Source organism: Meriones unguiculatus, chromosome 2, assembly GCF_030254825.1.
Source record: "Meriones unguiculatus strain TT.TT164.6M chromosome 2, Bangor_MerUng_6.1, whole genome shotgun sequence".
Classification (NCBI taxonomy): domain Eukaryota; kingdom Metazoa; phylum Chordata; class Mammalia; order Rodentia; family Muridae; genus Meriones; species Meriones unguiculatus.
Window position 1 is genome coordinate 49,613,288 of NC_083350.1, and position 26,674 is coordinate 49,639,961.

General features: G+C 42.0%; 1 protein-coding gene and 1 non-coding gene across 10 annotated transcripts; both read right to left on the reverse strand.

Moving 5' to 3' along the window:
• Rnf14 (ring finger protein 14) lies at positions 1-25,237 on the reverse strand. Of its 9 annotated transcripts, XM_060377360.1 has the most exons (10): positions 24,605-25,016; positions 24,270-24,379; positions 21,967-22,137; positions 21,291-21,452; positions 20,210-20,361; positions 13,438-13,968; positions 11,880-12,108; positions 8,166-8,338; positions 6,029-6,159; positions 1-1,274 (listed from the first exon to the last, which is right to left on the reverse strand). In XM_060377360.1, exons 4-10 carry the CDS (start codon positions 21,442-21,444, stop codon positions 1,217-1,219), a joined length of 1,428 nt encoding a protein of 475 aa, XP_060233343.1. In that variant the 5' UTR covers positions 21,445-21,452; positions 21,967-22,137; positions 24,270-24,379; positions 24,605-25,016; the 3' UTR covers positions 1-1,216. The 9 variants fall into 9 exon arrangements, with proteins under 9 accessions (XP_060233343.1, XP_021520121.2, XP_021520118.2 ...); XM_021664446.2 differs by lacking the exons at positions 24,270-24,379; positions 24,605-25,016 and adding an exon at positions 25,137-25,237; XM_021664443.2 differs by lacking the exons at positions 24,270-24,379; positions 24,605-25,016 and adding an exon at positions 25,033-25,189.
• LOC132652559 (U6 spliceosomal RNA) lies at positions 23,808-23,911 on the reverse strand. Its single transcript, XR_009590165.1, has one exon. It is a non-coding gene; the product is annotated as a U6 spliceosomal RNA (small nuclear RNA).
• Positions 25,238-26,674: the final 1,437 nt, after the last annotated feature.

The window sequence follows — 26,674 nt, forward strand, 5'->3', positions numbered from 1 at the left end:
TGATTTCAGATAATTTTTATTGTTAAAATTAAGCAACCTCACCGACAATCCAGAAGCAGTCCATGCTAACAATTAAGCAATTCCTTAATTTTCAGTGTCAAATAGAAAACACAAGTTCACAGGCTGCAGGTGAGTGACTGTCCTTTTTTCAGACACCTACCAAGTGACTCCATGCCACTTACCGCATCATGAGGAAGACAGTTTCCAAAGCCAATAAAAGGCAGAGAAAGGAATGCAGCCATCAAGCTACTGTTTCTACTTCACACACTGCTGCATAAGGGGGAAGGGTAGGAAGCCCAGTTCCAACAGGCGAGGAGAGAGGAGCAAGCGTTCAGAAGGCGGGGCTAGAATCACGGTGCTGTACACAGGTGCACTCACTGAGGAGCATACTGGGCTCTCTCCTATTCTGGCAGAGGAAACACACTACTAGAATCAACATTAACACTGTCCTTGCCAACACAAGGCCGGAGGCAGAGAGAAAGTTCAGAACAAAATGGGGCAGGCACAGCTCTGACTGAGTCTTCTAGCCATGTGAGCAGGACGAGTTCAGAGCCAGAATCATAAAGTCTACATTGGGCTCTCAACCAGTGGGTTCAACACAACACTCATAAATAGTAAGTGATCCACAGGACTTGTAGTACTAAAAAGATCTTTATATTTATTGTTAACTTTCTATTCTGACAAGCGGAAGATCTGAATGGCACTGAGACATCTGGATACAGAGCAGACACTTGCTCCAAAGATATCGGATGAAGTAAGTAGTGTACACGGCATGGAGCATGCTCCGGGGATAGCATCAACGGGGCTGTGACTGTCCCCGGCTGCAAGGGAGAGAACTGAGAGCGCTCCACCAATGTCAGGCTTCTTGGACATGGTCAGAAAGCTTAACTCTTGACCCTCCTCTCCCTAACCTAAAGCTTTGGGAAGAAATAAATATTTACTTTTTAACTATCCACAGTTTGGGCATATTATAATATTTAATCTCCTATGGTTTTCATTTCTGAACCTTTGGCATATAATTTTATCAGATTTATATTACATGGAAAATGTACATGCCTTAATGAGTAGTACCAAAGGAAAATATAAACCCTGTTCTTTCTTCTACACAGGAAGAGGGAACTATGGCACCCTAAATATCTGGATAGGTCTCTTTGTGTACTTGACAGAAGATCAGGGCAAACCATTCCATTTCTATACTGTGAGCAGAAGGAATGAACTAGTCCTCAATCTCATCTTCCCAAACGTCTCCATTAACATCCACAGCATGGAACAATCTGAAAGCATAAAAGAAGGCACATATTTATGCAGTTGGACAACACTGAGCATAATCTGTCCTTCCTTTCCTCAAAAACAGTCTATCCTGGCAGCATCACTGCATAAACATTTAACCACTTCATTAAGGACAGCTGAATACTAGGCACTTCTAAGCAAGCTTTAAGATGTATGTATGAAGGTCAGATCCCATGGAATGGCAGTACAGACAGTTGTGAGCTGCCACGTGGGTGGTGGGAATTGAACCTGGGTCCTTTGGAAGAGCAGACAGTGCTCTTAACCACTGAGCCATCTCTCCAGCCCCAAGACCAAATTCTTAGCACAAAGATTTATTCGCTCCAGAGGGACAGAGGGCAGGGAATAAGAGACAAACACTGGAGATAGAGGATGAGGTAGAAGGGGAAAGGAACAAGGGACAGGGGAAAGGGGTGTTTGTCCCAGAGGACAAATGACTATCTCTGGATAGAGAGAAGACAGATGTGGCCCATAGGCAAATGGTGTTTTATAAATGTAAAGGAGAAACCCTATGTTAGGATAAAGTGTTTAATTTTAACTGGGCATGTTAATTAGGTGAACCAAAGGGGGCTTTTGATTGCTGGACTTCAATAGTTTGATAGCTAGACCTTAGTAGTCAGCCTCAGAAAAATAAGAGGCCAAATAAGGGAACAGACCTTGGTGGGTAGCTTTAGGAATGTAATCTAACAGTTTTTAGCAAGGCAGAAGAAATGGGGGGAAGGGCAAAGCCCACCAGAATCATGTTTTCGAGCTGGCTAGAGTCCCTTCAATTTGTAAGAACAGTACTGGCCAGCTGGGCATGGTGGTGCTTGCTTTTAATCCTAGCACTTGGGTGGCAATGGCAGAAAGATCCATGTGAGTTCAAAGCCAAGCTGGTATACTTAGTGGTTCCAGGCCAGCCAGGGGTGTATAGAAACATTCTGTCTCAAAAAAAAAAACCAAAACAAAACAAAAAACCCCACACAAAACACAAAAACAAAGCCGCTGTTAGCAGGAGGCAGAGGCAGGTGGGTCTCTGAGTTCAAGACCAGTCATGTCTTCAGAGGGAGTACCAGGACAGCCAAGACTACACAAAGAAGCCCCATCTCTAAAAATAAAATAAAAATGGTACGGGTCACTCTTGCATGCCAGGAAACTGCCACGAAGCTGCAACCCAGCCCTCTTTTTACTGTTATTGTAAAATATGGGGAATGGGCATCACCAAACTGTTAATGTATATAGTCTGTGGAATAAGTCAAGAATGGGGGCTGGGGAGATGGCTCAGAGGTTAAGAGCACTGGTTGTTTTTCCAGAGGTCCTGAACCCAATTCCCAACAACCACATGGTGGCACCTAACTATCTATAATGAGATCTGGTGCCCTCTTCAGGCCTCCAGGCACATATGCAGGCAGAATAATGTATAAATAAATAGATCTTTAAAAAAAATAAATAAATAAAGTCAAGAACGGAGAGTCATATAGACTGGAAGAAATTGAACACTTTCAGTAAACAAGTCAGCTCGTCTTTCCATTCTCCCTTGTTATAGCCTTGCAACCTCCACTGGTGGCGTGTGTGTAAGAAGCTTTGTCCTTTTTCCCTTACGCTCTCTAGAGCTGGGGTATTCTCCAACACTAGCTTGCAACAGTTCACAGCAAGGCTAATTCCTTCAGTTTCTCTTATACTTTTATGAGTGTAGGTTCTTTTCAGAAACCAATGGAGAAGAACAAAGATGCTAACTTTGGAGAGCTTTTCAACAAAAATCCACAATGTCTCAGAATCGTCTTAGATTCTTTCCTGATAACAAAAGGGAAAACATACTTTGCATTGATTAAATGATAGCGCACTAAGAGAGGGGTACCATACGCACTATATCACATGAAACATCCTTGTCAAAACGATTGATTCAACTAGTCAAGCTTCTATCCAGAGATGTGACTTTCAGTGACAGCAAAGAGAAAAGACACAGAAAGAAACAAGCTAAAGGATATTAAGGAGACACAACTCTAGAGAGGTCACCTAACAGTACAAGCTAGCTTGGACTCCTTCAAGAGTCAGGTTTTTCCTCAAGAAATAAGTGGCCCAAATTTTTCTCTATTTAGAGAAACCAGACCAAACCTGACTAGATTCTGGCTCAATTAACTGACTTTACTAGGAATTCTGAATGGTAAGTAGGAAGGTGTTTTATTTTTTTAATTAGTGTGTGTTTTGTGGTTGGAAGTGTATGTGTGGCAGTCAGAGGACAACTGTAAAGTCGATTCTCTCCTTCCATCTTTATGTTGGGTCCCAGGGACCAACTCTGGTTATCAGGTTTGGGCAGCAAGTGCCTTCCATCTTGCTGTTCCAATGAATGAAAGTTTTAAATGTTTTGCTTATCAGATGACAGTGTATCATTAGCTTTTTTTTTTTTTTCTTTTTTTGAGACAAGCTCTAGGTAGCACTCGCTCTCCTGGAGCTCACTGTGTAGACCATTCTGTCCTCAGACTCACAGACCCTCCTGCCTCTGCCTCTTGAAGGCGCACCACTTAAAGGTGAGCACACCACGTCTGACAATCATTTACTTCTTTTTTTTTTTTTTCTTTTTTTCTGTTTTTTTTTTTCAATGCAGTTTATTCAGGAACCTTGAACAATCCTCGGACCCTGGGGAAAGCCAGCCCACAGCTTAAATAGCCTCTGGGTAGCCAACCCAGGCATGCCACGTGAATCATTTACTTCTTAATGTTTCATAAAAACATTCTGATTTGGGGGGGCTGGTGTGGTGAAAGGGAATCAACTCATAGCTCTCACACATGCTAAGCATTTAATCCCACCACTGAACTACACCCTCGGTCTTGAAGGCATTTTAACTTAGGATATATAATGTAGCAATAGTTACTTGAAGCACTGTCATAATTTATCTTCAAGCAGTTTAGCAATGTCTCTTTAAGATGACAGTATTATTGTTCATTCATGCTACTCCTAGTTGTATTTCAACCTTACCATATACTTGATAAGTATTATCATAAAAAGGAGGACTGAGCTGGGCGGGGTAGAGCATGCCTTTAATTCAGCACTCAGGAGACAGGGGCAGGCTAAATCTCTGAGTTTGAGACCAGCCTAGTCTACAGAGCAAGTTCCAGAACAGGTACACAAGAGAAACCTTGTCTTGAAAAAAACAACAAAAGAAGAATTAAGAATTCAAATCTAGGGCTAGCAAGATCAGAGAGAATTGTGTGCCATGAGTTAAGAGTCCCAGGACCCATGGCAGAATATGCTTGAAGGGGGTAACAGCTGCTTAAAGTTGTCCTGACTTCACAGGTGCACCATGACACAAATACACCCCCCCACACACACATATAAACACACCCCACATATACACACACACAGACAACAGCACACAAATAATTTTAAATTTTTAAAAAATTCCTGGCTATATCACATATGCTCTGACTTTAAAAATGTGGAGGTAAGGGTAGAATGATGGTTGAGCAGTTAAGAGCAGAGCCGCTCTTCCAGAAGACCTGGGTTCAATTCCCAGTACCCACATGGTGGCTTCATAGCCCAGTCCCAGGGGATCCAACATGCTCTTCCAGCCTCTGCAGCCACCAGGCACACAATGTGGTGTGTAGACATACATGCAGGCAAAACACCCATAAGCATAACTTTTCTTCCCCACGAGACAGGGTTTCTCTATGTACCGTGGCTGTTTTGGAACTTACTCTGTAGACCAGGCTGGCCTTGAACCCAGAGATCCTCCTGCCTATACTGAAAGTTTTGGTTTCTTTAAAAACTCAAGTTATGTTACATAAATATGTTTTTAATTCCTCCAAGTATGGGGTTTTAGTTCAGGCTTTAGTTTGTCCACATCTGATAAATACATCCTGTGGGGCATGGTTTTTGCCAGCTGCCTGCCAGCCGCCTGCCTGCATGAAGAGGGACACAGTCTAGGACTCTGAGGGTTATAAACAGGAGAGCCTGGAGAGAGAATGTATGGTGTGCGGTGAGAGACGGTTTGGGCAGAGTAGAGAAGGATGGTGTGGCGGCTTAGAGACAGATGGAGAGAAACACTTCAGTGCAGTGGCTTGGAGGAGACTGCTTGCTCCTTTTGCTGTTGACGAAGAATTGGTATAGCCCTAAAAGAACCCATCGACCCTAAATAGCCTGAAGAAGTAAAGGGTTCTGTGGCTCCTCTCCCCACTAGCCTCCTCTCTCCTACCTAGGGATAGGGGGTTGGAAGGGAGAGAGGGGCTTTAAGGAACCCCAAATAAAGCAGTTTAAAAAGAACACAACACCTACCTTTCCCTCCCAAGTACTAGGAATATGTGTGTGTGTGTGTGTGTATTAGTATGTATATTAAGGTACAGAGAAAAAGTAAAAAATAAATTCTTTTCAAGAGGTGTATACTCTGATTATAAACCTATTTTCAAGAACATTTAAAAATCACATGTGGGAAAAGAGTTCTTCAAGTCTAGCTACTTTAGGGGAAAAAAAATGGTATTTAGGAAATAAATTAGCCTGGCATCAAAATATATTGCTGATGGGCTAGAAAGCTGGTTCAGAGGTTAAGAATGCTTGCCGTACAATCATGAGACAGGAGTTTGGATCCCAGCACTCACCTAACAAACCAGGCATCCTGCAAACACAACCGTACTTCCAATGTCAACTCTGACAGATGACACCATCTTGGACCTCTGTTCATGCACAGGTACACCCATGCACACACACACTCGTGTGCACATGGAAGTTTTCTTAACTGCTAAGTCTAGGGAAACCTGTGTGTACAAACCTGTTAAAGCATGGAGAATCAGGATCAGTGAAGTGTTTGTAAGGGTTTGCTCTAGAGAGAGAACCCATGCAAATCCAGCAGAAATACTGCATACAGCCAGTACAGGTCATCTTGTTACAGCCATCTAATTTCTGGTGGGAAGGAGAGATGAGAACAATACCAGGGTGGTAAAGGCAGAAGAGAATGCATGTACCAAAAACAACACAGTATACTCCCACAGTCTATTGCCCTTTCTCAGGGAGGACTGGTACACAGCCAACAAACACACTGACAATCACTTATGCTTACAATTTTGCACTGCAAGTAAAATGCAAAAATGCTGAGCACTTGTTCTGACAACTAGATGCTTAGCAAAACCTCTTCTCATAAATACAGACACAAATGAAGCATATGAGAGGAACATGTACTAAAATATTACTTTATTTTCAGTACTAAAGAAAGAATCCAGGTTCTTTTCCAGCTAGGCACCACTCTTACCATTAAGCTATCTTTCTCTTTCTACTTTTTATTTCTAAGACAGGGTTTAAGTTGTTTATCCTGGCCCTGGCAATCCTCCTGCTTCAGCTTCCCAAATGGCTGAGATTACAGACTATGCCAATGAAGGGATTGAGTTTTAAATTTCTACATAAATCAAAATTAAGTTCTTCATTCTATTATAGGGTTTAGGTATGTCAGAAGTAGTCAAATATGATGCCACTTTCCTAAATGATGTAACTAAGGAATTATCATAAATTTCAGTTACAATGTACAGGACTGGAAAAATAAAATCAAATGGAATGCTGTTTTGATTTTAAAACTCCTTAAGATTTTGGTGAAAAGAAATAGATTTGTCTATTGGCTCAGATTAATGGAGAAAATCTCCATTTCCTGAATACATATTCATTAAATACATTTGCTGCTTTGAAGGATAAATAGTTCTGAAAAGTCAGATTTTTTTCCTTTTTTTTTTTTGAGACCAAGTCACATGTATCTATGTTGACCTTGAACTTGCTACATAGCTTCTGGTTTTCCTGCCTCTACCTCTCAAATGCAAAAATACTGGTATGCACTTCTATGTCTGCAGGATTTCCTATATTTAGGCCAGCACTCTACCAACTGAGGTACATCCCCACCCCAGATAAGAGTTTTTTTTTTTTTAGATTTATTTATTTATTATTTATACAGTGTTCTGCCTGCATGTGTGTCTGCAGACCAGAAGAAGGCACCAGATCTCATTATAGATGGTTGTGAGCCACCATGTGGTTGCTGGGAATTGAACTCAGGTCCTTTGGTAGAACAGCTAGTGTTCTTAACCTCTGAGCCATCTCTCCAGCCCCAGATAAGACTTTTTAAAAACACAGATGGGGCTGGAGAGACGGCTCCCTGGTTAAGAGCACCAGCTGCTGTTCCAGAGGTTTAATAATTCTCAGCACCTATTTCACAACCATCTGTAACTCCAGTTCCAGAAGATCCAGAAGAGGGGCCTTCTGGCCTCTGCAGACACTAAGCATGCATACGGTACACACACAAACATGCAGGCCAAGAGCTACTCAGAATAAAAATAAACAGTCTTAAGTAGGGCTTAATATGTGTTTAAAAATCACACACATTAAGAGCTGACTGTAGCTCTAGTGTGCTCTCGGTGTAACATGCTATAGTTTGTCCCCTTGAGAACTCATATTGGGAATGTAATCCCCACTGGGAGGTATTAAAACATGGAACCTGACTGAATACTGTGATGGGAAGCAGGGCCCTGGGAGAAGCGAAGGTGAGAGAACGTCATCAGGCTGGATCCGCACCGCTGGGTACTGACGGCTTTCTATGGGAGAGCACTGCTGGCGGAGACATATTCCAAAACAAGCTTTATAGCTTACCTAGCTTGTGGTACTGTTATTAGCAAAAGGAAGTGGAATGGAGCACCATCTACTCAGTTTTGAGGTGGACACAATATGAGATAAATTGTCTTTGCATTTAACACTCGGAATAAAGAAGCCTATGTGCACTTAAGGTCAGTAACAATATTTACTAGTGACATTTAATTATCCAAGCAAGAAGGCTGAGTAGGCTCCTCAGTGCGTTTCCGCCATGACATAACTATGACAACTGACCATGGGCTCGTGGGGTAACGGTGTTCTCTAAGTCTGTCCTACAACGGTACCTGGATGGGCGTTCCACAGCAAGGGCAGCTCTTGGAGTTCTTTTCCAGCCAGTCTTTACTTTCCATCTCCTCCAGAGCCTTCTGAATCACCCTCTTACCATACCTCTGTTCCAAGAACCTTTTAGTAGCTTCATCTGCTTGTAGGTATTCATTTCGTAAGTCTATTAATTTCTCTAGAAAGAGAGAAAAATACACAGCTTTAGCCCCAGCACTTAGGAAGCAGAGGCAAGCAGATCTCATTGAATAAAGTTGAAGGGCCAACCTGGTCTGCCCAGAGAGTTCCAGGGTGAGACCCTGTCTTAAGAAAAACAACAACAAGCCTACACACACAAACATACCCATATTTAAATATAAAAAATTTAGAAAATCAGAGTGGGGAGGGGAAGACAAAAAGGGGGAATAGAGTGACTATGATAAAAATATATGCATATGTAAAAATTTCATAATGAAAGTCGGGCATGGTGGTGCCTTTAATCCCAGTGCTGGGGGGAGACAGAGGCAGGCTGATCTCTCCATGAGTACAAGGCCAGCCTGGTCTACAGAGTGAGGTCCATGACAGCCAGCTACACAGAGAAATCTTCTCTCAAAAAACAAAAAACACATGGGCTGGAGAGATGGCTCAGAGGTTAAGAACACTGACTGTTCTACCAAAGGTCCCAAGTTCAATTCCCAGCAACCACATGGTGGCTCACAACCATCTATAATGAGATCTGGTGCCCTCTTCTGCCCTGCAGGTACACATGCAGGCAGAACACTTACTATAAGTAATAAATAAATAAAACAAAAAACACAAAGAAAAATTCATAATGAAACCCATTATTGTATATAATTAATGTCAATAGAAAACAAACATATTGTGTGTGAAATGTGAACGGTCTTCTGTAGTTCATATCTGCATATTAGATAAAGCTTTCAACATGCTGAAAAAAATCAAGACACTCACAAACAAAAACAATTGGAGTGGCTACTGTTCAATCCAAGCATCACAGGATCTAAAACAAGTAGGTGAAAGGTACATGTGCACCCCTGACTCGGGGGGGGGGAGGAATCCCCCAAACGAGACAGGCTTGTTAAGTGGCACATTTTCCCTTTGACTTTGATTTCTCAGTATCAGTATGTTTAGGTGGCTGGTTCGTCAAAAAGAACAAAAAGTCCATGGAGCTAAGTGGCAGTGATTGCCAAGACCCTGAGTTAAATCACCAATACCACACTAAAATCTCTTAAGTTGTAGATATGGATTCTAATACTATATAAACAACAGTCACCATAAAACTCCAAATTTTGACATACAAAAATAGTGACTAAATTTTGCTTTGTTACAGGTGCTGAAAAGCTCCTCCTGGGGCAGGTGAGATGGCTCAGTGGGTAAGGAAACTGGCTGCCAAGCCTGATGACCCAACTTCAATATTCAGGTCCACAAGGTGGAAGAACTAACTTCCCCAGGTTGTCTTCTGACTGCCATATTCTCACCGAGAGGTAAGTGTGCTTCCTACCACCAAGACAGACAGACAGACAGACAGATGTAAATTTTAAAATAGTTCTTCCTCGAGGTGGGAGAGTCCGCAGTCAAGAACACTTGCTGCTCCTTCAGAGGACCAGGGTTCCGTTTCCAGCACAAATGTCATCATGAGGCTCACAACAGCCTGGAACTCCAGTTCCTGGGGATTCTAATGTCCTCTTCCGGCCTCCAAAGGCACCGCACTCAAACGTATATATCCATACCAAACACTCAATAAATTTTTAAAAAGTTCTTTCCAGCTTTTCCCCAATATTCTTTCAGCTGGTTTATACTGCTGCTCTACAGCTTATATGAAATAGACAACCATTTGCAAAGGATCTAGCTGTAGACAAAAGATTTTGTTCACAATTATATTCCCTTAATTTTTTAATACAACTGAAGACCTCTCATTAAAGTCCTAGTTACTTAATTACTTTTTATCTGGGGGATTCGTGTGTAGTGTGTTCATGTGAGAGTACAGATATGTGTTCCTGTGCATGCAAATGTGGAGGCCACCTCATATCTTTCTAACACACTCAACCAGAAGCTTGCCATTTAGGCTAGGCTGCTGGTCAGTGAGCTCCTAGGATCAGCTTGTCCTTGTCATACAAAGATAAGGTTTCAGGCATAATGTGGTCATACCCAGATTTTTACATGGGTGCAGGGGACTCAAACTCAGGTTCTCATGTTTGCACTGCAAGCACTCTTACCTGCTAAACCATCTCCCTAGCCCTGCTTTCGTTGTTTTATTAGTCTACTTTTTTCAGAGTACTTAGAGGTCTGTTCCCTTTAAGCAACAGACACCTTCTGAGGCAGACTGTATATACTCTTTCTCTTTTAAACTGTAAATTCTTAGTGTATTGTACATTCCCATGGCACTATCACTTGTATGTTGATGTAACAGAGATTTTTCTTATCTAATACTTCAAAGCATTTTTGAGTTCATAAACATCTCAAAGACAAAAATTTATTGCTCAATATTCACAAAGTTACTATTTCATGGATGTGTATGTGCACTTATGCACAAAACACAAAAACAGAGCTGAAGCCCCAAGCCTACTTGAACCTCTCCAAATGCAGAAAACATTGCCCTTCTTTCAACTGCCCTTACACTTCATGATACAAGACTGTCCTACCAACTGGAACTGTCAGCTCACACCCCTGAGACATTTCCTTATAAATAAAGGCAGTCTGTGGCATTATTGATCAGTGACTCTATCAGCACGAGCAGTTTCCACTCTGCAGTTTATGCATATTAGCTCACTGTTTCTCACTTTACTGAGGATGAAAGATCAGTCCTCCTCTCAGGAAGAACTTAAAATTTGTATTAGATTTTAGTTATTCTGAAACTGCTCTAACTTTTTAAGCCTGACTTTCAATGTCTGTATCTACCTTGTAAATGCAAATAAATGTAATAATAACCTTGCATGACACCTTCATTAGTTTTCTTCATTTTATGACACCTTTGGAGTACTCTTGTCATCTTTATTAACCTGAGAAAAGGTTAGTTGACAAAAGGGGCCTGATTCCCCAGAACCCATCAAAACTGATAGGCATTTTCACCTCCTGCACTCACTCCAACACAGGTGCTCAGTGAGAAGGCATCTTGAGGACCAGTAAGATGTATGTGCCAAATAATCAAGAGAGGAAGTTTGGATGCCTCCATCTGCCATCTAGGACCTATGTTACTGCACGTTTACTGGCAGATACCACATGCTAGTCCTTTTCCTAAAAAGCCTTCCCTGTCTGCCTGGTTCTGCTTGTTGCCAGCAAAGCTGCCCTGGTTTCCTAACTAAAATCCTAAATCCTCTTCCCCTCAGAACATGTCCTAACCTGCTCTTACTTTCTTTTTCCTCCTTAGCACTTAACCACTATTTACTCTCTATACTTCATTGTCTGTCACCCCCCATTAGACAGGAAGTTCTATGAAAGGATTTTATCTTCATTCCTTTCCCCTACAGCCAAAATAATAACTGACAAAAGTAACTGCTAAATGAGTATTTCATCCAGCATTCAACAAGATGTGTCTGTATAGCACATCTGCCATCAGGCCCAAGGCATACTTGAGCAAAAGGTGGTCATACCTGGCAATAAGAGCTCTCTGAGTTGGAGAGGAATATAAACATTCTAGGTGTGAGGACTATATTGAATGGAAGTCACAGGCCTTCATGAGAGAGGGCTGTTGGATGGGGGTTGGGTTCATAGTTACAACATACCTGCAGTTACCTTACATGGAGAAACCCCATGATAGGTCAGCCTGCACAAGGTACAGAAGGCAAAATTGCAGCTGGAGCAGATAGCCATGGTTCCGCCAGGCTCTTGCATCACAGGGAGCTGGCAGCATGGACGGGGGCAGTACACCACATCTGCCATTAGATCCAAGGTAGACTGGAGGAGGAGGCGGTCATAACGAGCAAACAGGTCTGCTTCTACCAGCTCTTTGACCTGAGAGGGAACATAAAGCACCACAGAGTTGAGGATTTCCCAACTAGTTCTGATCCTGACAAGACTTTTAAGCTGATGATACAAAATAGATATGTACAAAATTCACACCTCTCTTCTCATTTCAGAATCAAAGCAGTAGTTTATAAGGGAGTGAGGAGAGGGGTTAGGGCATGGTTGAGTTGTGCTTTCCTATGCAGTCCAGAGTGGCTTTGACTTTTCAGCAATCTACTTGCCTCAGCCTCCCACGCCTTTCTCTAACAGTCCATATCCTGACTGAGGGTATAGTTTTGTTTTTTTGTTTTGTTTTGGTTTTCAAGATAGGTTTTCTCTGTGCAGTCTTGGCTGTCCTGGACTCACTTTGTAGATGAGGCTGGCCTTGAATACAGAGAGATCCACTTTTCTCTGTGTCCCTGAGTTCTGGGAGCCACTGAACCCAGCTGAAGTTGTAGTTTCATGGATTCATAAATTGGTCAAAACTAAGGCCAGGCGTGGTGGCACATACTTTTAGACCCAGCACTTGGGAAGCAGAGGCAGCTGGATCTCTGAGTTTGAGGTTAGCCTGGTCTACAGACCTAGTTCCAGGATATCCAGAGATACACAGAGAAACTCTATCTTGAGTCAGAGAAAGGGAGAAACAGAAACTTGCCTGTGTGTGCATGTGTCCACATACGTTTATGTGGGCTAAAAGACAGCCTAATGGAGTTGGTTCTCTCCTCCTAAAACGCGGGTCCTAGAGGTTCAACTCAGGTCGTCAGGCTTGGTGGCAAGTGCCTTTATTTGCTAAGCCATCTAGCTGCCTCTAGTTTTGATTTTTTGAGATGGATCTCATGCAGCCCAAATTAGCCTTAAAGTTGCTACACAGTCAAGGATGATATTGAACACCTGATCCTCCTGACATGACCTCTGGAATTCTGGGATCACAGGTGGTTGGGTACTTCCATAACCATCTTAGAGCATTCTTAATAGACAAAATGAAAAACTTGTTGCCTGCATCCAAGGAAGGACTTTGTCTAGCCCGTAAGTTCAATCAAGAAAGCTTGTGAGGATGGGGGTATGATTTAGTGGGAAAGGGCTTGCTTAGGATGTATGAAGCCTGGGGTTAATCATCCACACTGTAAAATAAATACATTAACTAATTAAAACTCCCGTGCTAAGTGTGGTGGCACACATCTATAATGGCAGCGTTTGGGAAATGGAGGCAAGAGGATCCTGAGTCTGAATCTAATAGAAAGAACTTGTCTCAAAAGGAAACAAAAGAAAAATTGGTAAGATGTTGCCCTTTGTGAAAAAGGACTAGGAGCCCATGTGACATCAAGAGCGTATAGTTACCTGACCAGGAGTAGCCACTGACGAGCACTTAGGTTCTGGACAATTGAGGCATTTAACTTGACCATCTTTGATCTGGATTTCAAAGTAGTCCTTCAGACAGGCTTTGCAGTACACATGTCTACACTCCAAGAAGTACATGCACTCACTACCCAGCTTCTCACAGAAACAGATACTGCACAGGAACAATTTACTGTTGAAGCACTTGATCTGCTGAGCTTGATTGAAGTCCAAGATTTCCTGGATCAGACTTGACAATGATTCTATATCCTGCACAGCTCTCTCATCCACAGTTTCTTCTTGGTCTACATCGCACCCAGTAGCTCCTCCAGAACCTAGCTCTGCGCTAGAAGAGGCCTGCGGCGCCGTCCTTCTCTGAACTTTTTTCTGAGACCCCATCTTGAGCTCAAAAGGAGAGACAATATTCAGGTAGGTGAGGGTCTCCTCCTTAAGAAACTGCATCCAGGCAAACAGCACCACACTGCCTCGGTGCTCTTCCCACAGGTTGTCTAGGTGCTTGCAGAGAGCAGAGAGCTGGGAGAAAGCACATGAGGGCGCCAAGTTTGAAAAGCTGATACCGTACCAGCTCCTGATCTTCCTAAGCATCTTTAAGACTTACGTTAGTATAATTTTCTGAGACTACTTTTTTACTACCAAAATAGTACCAACTGTCTCACCGAATTGTTCCTTAAACTATTCAGCAACAGGAGCAGGAGTAAAACAAAGTCATAATCTAGAAGTAGCATGAAGACAACAGAAATGCCAAATGCTGCAGGATATAGAACCAAATTGCTATTTAAGCTACGCAAACAGGGCTTTTAGCATCACCCTGTATCCCATGTGTTAGAAAGGAATCTAGTTCTAAAAGAAACTGTTTCTCTACCCTTCCTTGTAGGTGATCTGGGACGGTGATTAGAAAAAGGACACCAGCTAGAAGCCACCCAGGCCCTGCAACACTTACAGCACTTGTTTCCAGGTAGTAAACTTCGATAATTACCTGTGTTCTCTTCTCCCATACCCTTCCTGTTCCTCTTTTGGCTTAACTGTATTTCCTATAACAAATCTATCCAACAGAAATTTGTGAGGCACACAGGAATAGGAAATGGGCTGAAACAAAAAGAAAGATAAACGAAAATAAAAGTATCATTCAAAACTGGGGACACAGCTCGATGGTCCACAAGAAAAAAACAGAGCAAACACATCTCAGAGAGGACATCCTCAACACACAGAGCTGGAAAAACTGCATACTCACTAAGTGCCAACCCCAGTACACACACACTAGTTACAAAATCAACTCAAACTCGGCAACTTTGAAGAGCACAGGGAACTAGTAAGTGTGGGAATGATTCCACCAGATGAGAGAAAACAGTCACGGTGCACATACCACTTTACAAGGGCTCGTGCCCAGCATTATCAAGCCTCAGAAAGCACAAATCCCCAAAAAAGATTGTCTTTTTCCTTTGTGGCAGCACTGGTGACAGAACCCAGGGCACAGCATGAAGCCGGAGCTCCCAGAGTTCTCTTCACTTTTTCTTCTGAGACAGGGCCTTGCTAAGTTGCCCAGGTTTGCCTTTTTAAAAATAGATTTATTTCGTATGCAGTTATGTGTGGGCATGGACATGCACGTGCCATGGCCTGTATGTTGAAGTCAAAGGACAACTTGCAGGAGTAAGTTCTCTCCTTCCACCACATGGGTTCCAGAGATCAAACTCAGGTCATCAGGCTTGGTGGTGTACCCCTGCCCTCTGAGCGACTTTATGGGTCCAGCCCTTGAACTTCTGATGTTCCTGCCTCAGCCTCCTGAAGAGGAGAGATCAAAGGCTACTGCTACCACACCTGGTTTAAACAATATATTTAAGTAGGCAAATAAGGTCTGGGGTATTACTCAATGGAAGAAAGCATATATATCATGCACAAAGCCAAAGATTTAATCCCCAGTACCACTCAAGGGCAATATCTAACAGACAGTTTATAAATGAAGACATGCAAGTGTCAGACAAAGCTCATGATAAAAGCTCAGTGTCACAACTAAGGTAAAACCCACGCACAGTGAGGCCATTGCCTCACTCTGGTACAAATGGCCATCATCAAAAAGACAAGTGCTGGCAAGGGTGTTGAAAAGGAAATGCTTGGCATGCTGTTGGAAGGAATGTTAATTAGTGCAGCCACTGAGGGAAACAGTATAAAGATTCCTCAAAACAATAAAAATCAGAACTACAATATGGCCCAGAAATCCTACCACCAGCTATGTATTTTCTGAAAACGAGATTATGTGTATCATATACACTCCTGTTACAGAGCTACTCATTCTTTCCAAGAAAGGAAACAAACTACACATCCGTCAACAGCTGGGTGGGTAACAATAGAATATTGCCCATCGACAAAACACAAAATCCTCTTATTTGCAACATGGATGAAACTGGAAATCACCATATGAAATGAGCTAGACTCAGAAATTAAGTCCTGAGAGGTTTTGTTCATATGTAGAATATAAAAGTTAACTTCAGCTAGCCATGGCAGGATATACCTTTAAGCACAGGCAGAAGGATCAGGAGTCTGAGGTTAGCTTGGATTACATGAAACCCTGTCTTTTCTTTCTTCCTTTCTTTTCTGTTTTGTTTATTTGTTTTTGAGACAGGGTCTCTCTGTGTAGGCTGTCCTGGAACTCACTCTGTAGATCATGTGGGCCTCAAACTCAAAGATCTGCCTATACCACCACTGTCTGTCTTTTTTTTTTTTTTTTTTTTTTTTAAGGGGTTGGGGCTAGAAAGACAGCAGTTAAGAGCACTGGCTACTCTTCGTAAGACCCAGATTTGGTTCCCAGAACCCACAGGGTGGCTCACAACTATCTGTAACTCCAGTTCCAGGGACCCCATGTCTTCCTCTGGCCTCTGTGGGCACTGCAATCATATGTTGCACAGACATACATGCAGGCAAAACACTTTTACACATAAAAGAAAAAAATTTCAGTAATAAAGAGAACAAAAGTAAACACAAACAGTTCATTTTACAGCATTTGAGAGCAAAGGTGGGACAGGGAAGTGAAGAATGGAAAAAAAAAGTGACCAGTGCTTACTCAATCACAATTACATGAAGTCCCATATGTACATAGTAGTGAGACATTGGTAATGATGTGACAGCACAAGCCCAAAATCCTAACACCGGAGAGGAAGAGGCAGAGCAACTGTGAGTTAAGGCCATTCTCAGCTACACAGGGTTTGAGGACAACCTAGACTACACGAATTCCTGACTGAAAACAAAAAAGAAAAACCACTGTGTACCTAGAAAAATCAGAAGGCAGAAAAGCCTGAAGAAAAGACTTTGAGTGTTCTCACTATAAATGTTTGATAAACAAAAGCAACACTGATTCTCCAATCTTAAATATTACACATATAAACATATATCAAAATATCATAAAACCTCATAAACATATACAATTTATATTATCTATTAAGGTGAAATAAATTTAAACTAATTATGTTAGTGCACACCTACAAGGCCAGCACTTGGGAGGCAGGGCAGGAGGATCAGGAGTTCAAGGGCATCCTCAACTATACAATGAGTTAAAGACCAGCCTGAACTACGTGAAACTCTGTCTCAAAATTGCTTTAAATTTTTAAATTCAATTGTTAACTTAAAAACATTCAAAGTTTTAAAAAGAGTTCTAATTTTCAGTCCTATCAAAGAGCCAAGTCAACTGAAATAACCACTTACATAATTTAACCTGAGTTCTTTCCTTCGTGTCCTCCAATAGACTTTTCCTTTCAGTCAGAGGACTGAATCCAGTGCCCTGTGCTTGGCAGAAAGCACTCTAGCACTCAGCAAAACCCCAACCCACAGGGTCACAGTATTCTTTTCACTAAGAATCCGGATCTACGTCAAATCTAGATAACAGAGGGAAGCAGAGTGACACTGGCCCTGAGCATTAATTATAGGCCTTCGACATGTTTGGCTGCCACAAAGGTGGCTCTCACTTCCATCAACGTTGAACTATTCTGACTTTTTCATTTAAAGCTGGTCTATTTCATTAGAAAGTCAAGTGTAAGAGAATTTCCCATTAGAAATGTAAACTATTTGTAACTGGAGCTCAAGAATTATAAGCTGCTTTTCTTTTTTCAGGTAAACATATAAAGAAAGGCTTCCAAGATGGCCAGCAAATTTTGTAAATTAAATCCCAATGAAAAGATGCCACTTTCTGTTCCTTGCTCTGTGTTGCATCTGACAGTTCTGCAAAAGCACTTATATTTAGTAGCTAGTGACAACTAAAGCTTTTTTCATATTTACTTTTGGGGTTTCCTGTTGATTTGTTTTACATGCATGAGTGATTTGCCTGTATGTATGTATGTCTTGGTGCCCACTGAGGTCAGAAGAGGGCATCAGATTCCATGAAGCTGGAGTTATAAATGTTTGTGAGCCACCATGTGGCTGCTGGGAATTGAAATGGGGTCCTCTGCAAGAGCAACAAATGTTCTCAGTCACTGAGCCATCTCTCCAGCCCCAGAGTGTAATAACTAAAGGGGAAAGCTCTGCATGCAGTGTAGGTCAAGTCTAAGAAAGGCGTCATCTTTTCCCTCCTTTCTTCTCCAGGCTCACTCCAGAAGATACACCCACATAAGTGAGAAGTAGAGAAGAGAGGGGAAGAGATGGAGATTTTTCTGGGGGGGAGGGGTAGGGGAAAATCTAGATAACTAGAAACGCTCCCTGGTTCTTTCTCCACCCCAATTCAGTGAATGGCTGGTCCATGTGTCTATTTCCTAACCAGCAGGTAACATTTACAATGCCATGGAGTCAGGGTATGGTAACAAAGACTGCACTAAGAAGCACAACCGTAATGGCATACACCATTAATCCCAGCACTTGGCAGGCAGAGGCAGGCAGCTACCTGTGAGTTTGAGGATGGCCTAGTCTACCCAGTGAGTTCTAGGACTGCCAGGGCTACACAGTGAAACCCTGTCTTGAAAAACTGGAAAAAAGAATGAATGAATGAAAAAAGAAACAAAAACACAACCAATTAAAACATCAATTCGCTGGGTAAGAAATTATTTGAAGGGCCAGGCTGGCATGGTGGTGCATGCCTTTTATCCCAGCAAGTGGGAGGCAGAGGCAAATTAATCTCTGTGGGTTCAAGGGCAGCCAGTCTATAGAGTGGGTTCCAGGAAAGCCAGTGCTCTGTTGCAGAGAGAAACCCTGTCTCAAACAACAATTTATTTGATAAAGAATTCTAATATAATTTCATCTAAAGACAAAAGTGATGAACCCTTCCCTAAGCTCTAGCGCTCCCAAAGCTAGCATTGAGCAGACACTAGAATCTGAAAGTACAGCATGAATCCACTGAATCTATTCCTTTGTGTGTGTGTCAAAGTATGCAGAATATCAGTAATTCTATGGAACTATATGAGGCTCTAAACACCTAAAGAACTTACCAAACATCAGAAATATAAACATCACAAACGGTAGCCTCAAGAGATAATGAACTGCCTTCTACCTACTGCTTCTGCTGCGTTACTGCAATATCTTCCCTGTTCTACAAGCATTATCCCTTAAAGTTAAACTTCTTTTTTAAGCTAAACTTGATTCTTGCAAAGGTACCTTACTGGAAAAGATGAGATGGGGAATAAAAACTATATGGTAAGATCAAGTGAGTTGCTGTACACATATAATCCCAGGGCTCAGAAGGCTGAGGGCGGAGGGTAAGATTTAGCCCAGCCCAGGCTATGTAGCAAAACTCTGTCTCCAAAACTAAACATACCAAAACCACATGACTAAAGGGGAAAACTAATGAGCTATTTCCTTGAGGTCAACAACTGACAGCTTTTGTCTTAGTTTTAGCTTATCAATCTTCATAACTTCTAGAAAAGTAGCTATTGATCTATCACATCTCAGAACACTGTACTAGCTTCAAGTCATATTTATGTCTTAATCAAATACTGAAGTTGAAGAGCGGCGCTTGAAGGCTCCAGGCGTAAATGATACAGAGACAGAAATGCTAATTACTCTGGTTTGATCGATACATGCTGTACATAACTGAAATATCACACTTGACCCTATAAATATGTACAGTTATTACCTGTTAATAGAGTTGACGTTACTAGAAAAGGATACACAGCACAGACAGAAGGAAGGCTTTTGATTCAATATAAACCTTAGCAAGTAACTACAAGAACTGCACATATTTCTATTTGGATGCATTTACTGCTAAGTGATACTAAGTGACAATTATCCACTATTAACACGAATTTTTATGAAGAAGCATTTATTAGATTTATTCAGGAAATTTGCTTATTATAGCTATTTAGCTCAATTTTCTATTGTAATTACAATTATATCTTTCATTTGAGGAATAAGTAAGAAACTAAGAAAAATAGTATCAGCATCTAAGGAAAATGAGGAAGACATTATCTCTAGGAAAAGAAAACAATACACTTGATTAAACATCATTGCTGTTACAAATTCATAAGGATTAATTAAGTTTTGTTTACTTCCATTTCTTTCTTTTCCTCTATTTCTCCAGTACTGAGTCTAGAACCCAAGGCCTTGCACATGAGTTAAGAATTCTACAACTGATCCATATCCCCAAACCTGCCATTCTTTCTAAAAATATCAAGCATTTTCAACTCGTTACCATTAGGATTTATGAACACTAGGGGAAAAATTAACACAATCAAAGCCATTTGTTCTTCATGCACTGAATCAAAGATCACCAAGGCAGTCTTCAATTAAAGATGCTTTTGAAAGTTTCTAAAAATGGATAGGAGAAATTAAGTTTTGGGTCTACCTGAGTTGGTGACAGCCATTTGCCACTAAGTGTGAATGAAGGTGGGGAGGAGGATGGATAATCTGGTGGCAGTTCAAAGTTCAGCACAAGTGGTGGCAGAAAGCAAATGGTGTATTCAAAGCCACTATTCTGGAGACACTCATTTGAATTGCCTGAACCAAAAACAAAAATCAGAAAGGATCAGTTGATCAACACTGGAGTGTCCGAAACTACTGAGCAGTGCTCAGCCCCAATGCTTTTTAATAAGGGGACAAAAACCCTCCCCCAAAGCACCTCCATCCCGTAAGGTTTATTTCCTAGTCTCTGTCTTCAAATGCAAAACACCTTATAAGCCCTTAAAAACTCTAATTAGGTGCCATGAAAGGTACGAAGTCACACAACTCATTCTTTTAAACACGCCCTAGCACAATAGTTGGTTTATGGTAGACACACAATCTAAAGAAAAAGATAGTTATTTCTATTGAATAACCATGGCTTACTAAGACCAGCATATGCCAACTAATCTTGAATCCGCTGGAGAAGTTTGTGCCAACAAACTAATATCAGGTTTGAGGAAAGAACCCGACACACGACGCCTGTGACTACAGGTTCATCTCAGGTTCCAGAGAAACACGGTGAGAAAATGTGCATCAAGGTCTCTGCCAATGATGAAAACACTTTTGAATGTCTCCAACAAGAGCTGGCACAGTAACAGCAAGTTCCGTACCTGTCCACAGCACAGCAGGATCAACCATGTGGCACTCTAGGGTGCTCCAACGATCTTCACAGCTGCACAGTACTGCCTGTTGTCTTTGATTACCTCCAATAATCAACGACTGCTGAGCAAGTACTAATTAGAAGACTAGGCTGCATGAACTATGCAGGATATTTCAAGTCAGTGCTCAAAAAAGGCAGCATCAAATTGATAATGGTTTTACCCTGGCCCAACTTTCTTTTAAAACAGAAAAAAAAAATGTGTTAAATCTGTGCCTCTAATACGTATCAATAATCCCTTAGGGCCATACACACAAATGACAACTAAAATATGTTAAGAAATTGATAATTTTTATTTAGAAAAATCTGTGTTAAGATATTAACTAACCGCTCACAAAGATCTTGAAATTCTGTGGCAGATCCAAATAGATCCTGGTCTCTCCACCCTGAACGGACTCTGCTTTTCTAAACTCGTCTGCATCATAGATACTCGCCAGGGCCAGCAGTTCATCCTCCTGGGCTTCCAGGTCTTCTGACGACATTGACTCTCCTGAGGGTTAAAGACGAGCATTCAAGTCAGGTAAGAGCAGAAAAAGCACACAGCTGGGGCAAGTCTCATGGTATATAAAAAGTCCTCACAAGAGAAACCATGTCTCAAAAAAAAAAAAAAAAAAAAATTCCTGACAAACGATCAAAATTTTTTTCTGCTGAATGCCTAGCACTCTGTGCTGACAGGCTAGCTGCGGGTTGCGATGCTTTTAATGACTAATCCAGGAAAACAACAGCAACTCTGCAGTTACTCCCTTACAACCACACTTCCTGAAACTGAAATGGGGGCTGGTCTCAAACAAAACAAGACAGAGTGTATATGCATTCTAAAAGATAATGCTACAAATCTGAACATCCACTTAAATGACTCTATTTTCTTTTCAGAAACAGTTCCATTTTCAAAAAAATAAATAATAAAAAAATACTGCTTTTCCTCAGCAGTTGTTACACTGTACTTAAACTCAGCTCTGTCTAAAGCACAGTGACATGTTGTTCCATTTTAGGTCACTCAGTACCTGTTAGTGACAACCAGGAGAAAAGGATATTAACACTGCAGTCTGTATTTCAGTTCGGCCTGGAATTTGTGCAAATCCCATTTATTGTCTAGCCAGTGCAGCTGAGACTGAGGCTCGGTGAGAAGCCAAGATGTGGGGCGTGTATCAAATATTCTACAGAAATTCTGCCATCTGCAAGAAAGAAACAGGAAAGATGTGGTAGGACACTCTCCAGATTCAAATTCCCCAGCTGTACTATCATCACTTACAGCAAACACCAACACATCGACCCTAATCCACAGGTAGCATAACTCTCCAAAGACAGGCTGAGTCATGTGGTTAAAGGGCACCTTCTTGTTCCTGAGTAATGACACCCTATCAGACTGCCCTCAGCCCTGTAACTGAGGTGGTTACAGGAGATGACAGGAGATGACCATGCCCAGAGAATATCTTAAATTTGTTTTTTGCTTTCTCCTTTCCTCTTCTACTTCTTCTGTGCCTTCATTTCCCGTCTCTTCTGGCTTCTATTCTCACTTGCTCATAAAATAACCTCACAGTTGATATAGTTAACTCTGAAGGTAGGATAACATCTTACTTAAAACAGAACAAGGGCATAAGCTTTCAAGATTTACTGTGTTTGGACAGGCTTCCATGACTGAGGCTGTAGCTCAGTGGCAGAGTGACCTCTTAATTAAAGTTCATTTTTAGAAAAGTGTGGTCCATAGAGGAGTTATGGAATGTGAGGCACAACATGAAATTATGTGCAAAAATTTTAACTTTGAAGCTGGGCATGGTGGTATACTCTGTAATCCCGGCACTCTAGGGGGCAGAGGCAGGGGGATCTCTGTGAGTTCAAGACCTGCGTGGCCTACAAATTGAGTCCAGGACAGCCAAGGATACACAGAGACACCCTGTCTCCAGGGAAAAAAAACAAATGAACAAACCTCTTCATTTTTAAACTATATGCTCAGAAATGATTCACAAATGAATGTTAACCCTTACAGAGCACCAACTGTACTAGGTCTGATTACATTACCTTACTGAATCTTCAACAATCTAACCAGAAAATAGCAAGGACAGAATTAAGCCTTTTGTTTCTTTCTTTTTAATTTTTTTTTTTTTTTTTTTTTTTTTTTGGTCTTTTGAGACAAGGTTTTTTCTGTGTAATAAGCCCTAGCTGTAGACCAGGCTGGTCTTGAACTCACAGAGATCCTCCTGCCTCTACCTCCAGAGTTCTGGGATTAGAGCAATTCAGCACCACACTGGCCTACCTTTTGTTTTTATGTAAACAAAGAATTTTCAGATACGAGAGATATATTTGAGTCCATGGATTTAGGTTAGCATTCTCCATCTTGTCTGCACATCAGAATCTTCTGAGGAAACTGCTTTTTAAATTACATTACCCAGGCCCTATTTAAGAACAATTAAATCAGGCCTCTACAGTTGAGTTGGCTTTTTTCTCAACTTTTTAGAAAAAAAGACAAAAGTAGGCTTCATGGCAGCATTTTCATACACAATTTGCTTCTGTTGATATTCCTTCCCCCTTAGCCTTGAACCCCATAGCCAGTCAGTGAAGTTGCACACCTTTAATCCCAGAACTCAGGAGGCAGAGGCCAGCCTGGTCTACAGAATCCTAGGACAGCCAGGATTACAAAGAGAAATCCTGTCTCAAAAAAAAATAAAAGCAACTCCTCTCTCTTTCCTCCATCTCCCTTTGTACCTATCTACCCCTAGACCCCTCCCCTTTCATCGTTCATGTCACACGTGTTCTATTATCCCCCTCCCCTCCTGAAAATCTCTAGTTCTCCTCTCAAGTCTTTTTAGTTTCATAACCTATGCCCACAATCACTCTCTCTCACACACAAAATACAGAATGCTTCATGAATTTGGATGTCATTCTAGCACATAGGCCTTGCTCATCTCTGTATCATCTCAATTTCAGCATATGTGCTGCCAAAGAGAGTATACATCTAGTTTTCCAAAAAGTACAGCTGATTCCAATATGCAACCTGACCTGATAATCCTTACCCTAAATAAAACCTGTTTGACCTAGCCTCACCTGAACCCAGCTCAATCAGAAGGCTGGGCCCAGGTGGCCCTTAATTCAGAGTGCTAGCTTTCACTTCCTAAGTTCATCTACCTAACCTTTGAGGGCAAACTCTAAAGTCCCAACTCCACATAGTGGTTTTCCAACAGACATTGCCTTCTTTAAAATAGAACCTTGCACTTCCCCTCCTATTAGCCTGAATTAGTTCCTTATGGGACAGGCTCAAATCTTTTCTATCTACCTATTATCCTTAGTGGCCTGGACACTGAGAAAATACCTGGAGTAAAATGTAGTGAGCTGGAATGGAAGACCAGGGGCATAGGAGTCAGTGATCACTTTGTCAAACTCCACTAGAAGCAGGAGGTGGGTTCCCTTGTCACAGTAACACTGGTAAGAATAGTAACATTTAGTGAGTTCTTACCGGTGCCAGGCACTGTGCTAAGCCCTTTCCATGAACTAACTGACGCTTGACTCCACCACCACGTAAAGCAAGTCCTATTACTATTTTTATTAACCAAAATTAGACAAATAACAGCCTGCACCCTTTTCTGGCCTATCTCTGGGCATAAAATATCTAATTTCTTCATCTGTAAGAATAAACCCCGGCAGCACCTAAGTTTCATAACACTACTGTTGCAAACCGGAAGCCTCTCCAGCAGGGCGTGGAGCCCCTCCTCCACCAGGTTTCCCTAGCTTGAGAAAATCCTACTCTTCTTCCTCGCCACTCCCTTGCACGCTCCGGCGCTGGGGTCAGCCAGGGTCTCTCCCCGCCGTCTGCCAATCGCCATGCAGACGTGTTTGTGCGATTCCCCAGCAACACCGGGCAAGATCAGGCAGGGCCCCCCCGGCTCGAGGCTGGCAGCGGCGCAAAGGAGCGGGCCCAGGTGGGTGCCGGAGGCGCAGGGCCCATCCGCCCCGCCCGGTCCCCTCCGCGCCCACGGATCCGGCCGCCGCGTCCCGGGCAGGGGAGAGGGGTGTCCACCGAGCAGGCCCGGACACTCGGCTCCGCCTCGCGCGCTCACAGCGCGTCCCCGCCGTACCTTCCGGCCGCCCCTCCGAGCCCTGCCCGAAAGTTCCGCACTACGCCCTCGCCCAAGGGCCCGCACCGCGATCGCCGGCCAGGCCTGCAGAAAACCGGCTCTACCTGAGCACCGCCTCTTCCGTCTCCAAAGCTGTCAGCTGAGAGGGGCGGATGCTGGCGTGGGAGGGCTCTGCGCAGTCGCCGTGAGTGCCGCTGGCTCCTGCGCGCCCTCCGCAGGCCATGGGCAGCGCTGCAGGCGTCGCCACCAACCTTGCCCGAAAGCTTAAAACGCTCCCAATTTGTATGAATGCAGGTTCTGACCAGCTAATTCTAGTTTTTACCAATCCCTATACGTGAACCTGAAGTAGCTGTCTAACTAGGGGCAGAGACTCCCTTATCAGTGCCAGACATGGGATTCACACCTTGAGGAGGTAAATGCTGCATCCTTCTTCGCTGTTTCCCTTAAGAACTCATCAACTCACTGTGCACATAATGGGAATTGCCGCATTTATTGAGCAGTTGGAGGCATCAAGCACTGTACTCAGTGTCATATGTACATTTTCCTGTTCTTTTCCAAACCTTTTGATTCGGGTTCTGTTTGCTAGTCTCAGTTACACAGAAAATTGACACTCAACTTCACTAAGTTACTAAAAGCCATATGATTATTGACATAGTGAGCAGGATTTAAAATTGCACTTCCTCTTACTTCACAGCATAATCGAAACATTAACTAAAACGGACCGAAGATTTAAATATTAGAGGCAAAACCATAAAATTCTAGGAAGCAAATATGGGGGCAGGGATTTTCAAGGACTCAAAGAAGGCAATAGTTTTTAGATATACAAAGAAACATAAATTAGATTTATAAAAATTAGAAACATGAGGCCAGCCTGGTCTACAGAGTAAATTACAGGACAGCCAAGGCTACACAGAGAAACCCTGTTACAAACAAAACAAAACAAAAAATTAGGAACATTTGTGCTTCAATGGATGCTACTAAGAAAGTGAAAAGACAACCCACACTACAGAAAATATTTTTAAGAGTATACATTTAATGAATACGTATCACTTAAAATATATAACACTTGTGAACCTGAATATGATAGGACTGGGGAGACTAATGCAAGAGGATTGACTGTCATAGGCCAGCTTGGTCTACATGAGAAAGCACTGTCAAACATTGCAAGACCAGTGAAAATAAAAAGAATTGATGAATATATAGAAAAATAAATGGGAACTTTCACACACTGATGATTTGAATGAAAAAATGATAGCCATTTTAGGAAAGTGTGGCTGGTCCTCCGAAAAGTTAAATATAGAATTATGATAATATTCAGCAATTCTACTCTTAGGAATAATACTCAGGAGAACAAAAAAAAAAAAAACCCTATACTTGCATAAACACTTGATCATAAATGTTTATAGCAGCAATGTATGCAAGAGCCAAAAAGTGAAAATTGTGGTATATCCAACAATGAAACATCATTCAGCAATTAAAAATGATATACTGCTACAGGTACATGCTCCAGGATGGATAAACCTGGAAAACATTAGGCCAAGTGAAAAGTCATATATAAAAGGCAACATTGTATATTCTCCCACTTATATGAGGTGTCTGTAGTAAGCAAAGTGGTAGCGAGTAGGTCAGTGGTTGGCAGGAG

Excerpts from the sequence above, each read along its gene's own strand:
- Rnf14 (XM_021664446.2), bottom strand. The coding sequence starts at position 21,444 with ATGTCGTCAGAAGACCTGGAAGCCCAGGAGGATGAACTGCTGGCCCTG. Across the intron at positions 20,362-21,290 it reads TTTCAAGATCTTTGTGAGCG|GCAATTCAAATGAGTGTCTC; the intron begins GTTAGTTAATAT and ends TTTTTGGTTCAG. Across the intron at positions 12,109-13,437 it reads CAGTGGCTACTCCTGGTCAG|GTCAAAGAGCTGGTAGAAGC; the intron begins GTAACTATACGC and ends GTTCCCTCTCAG.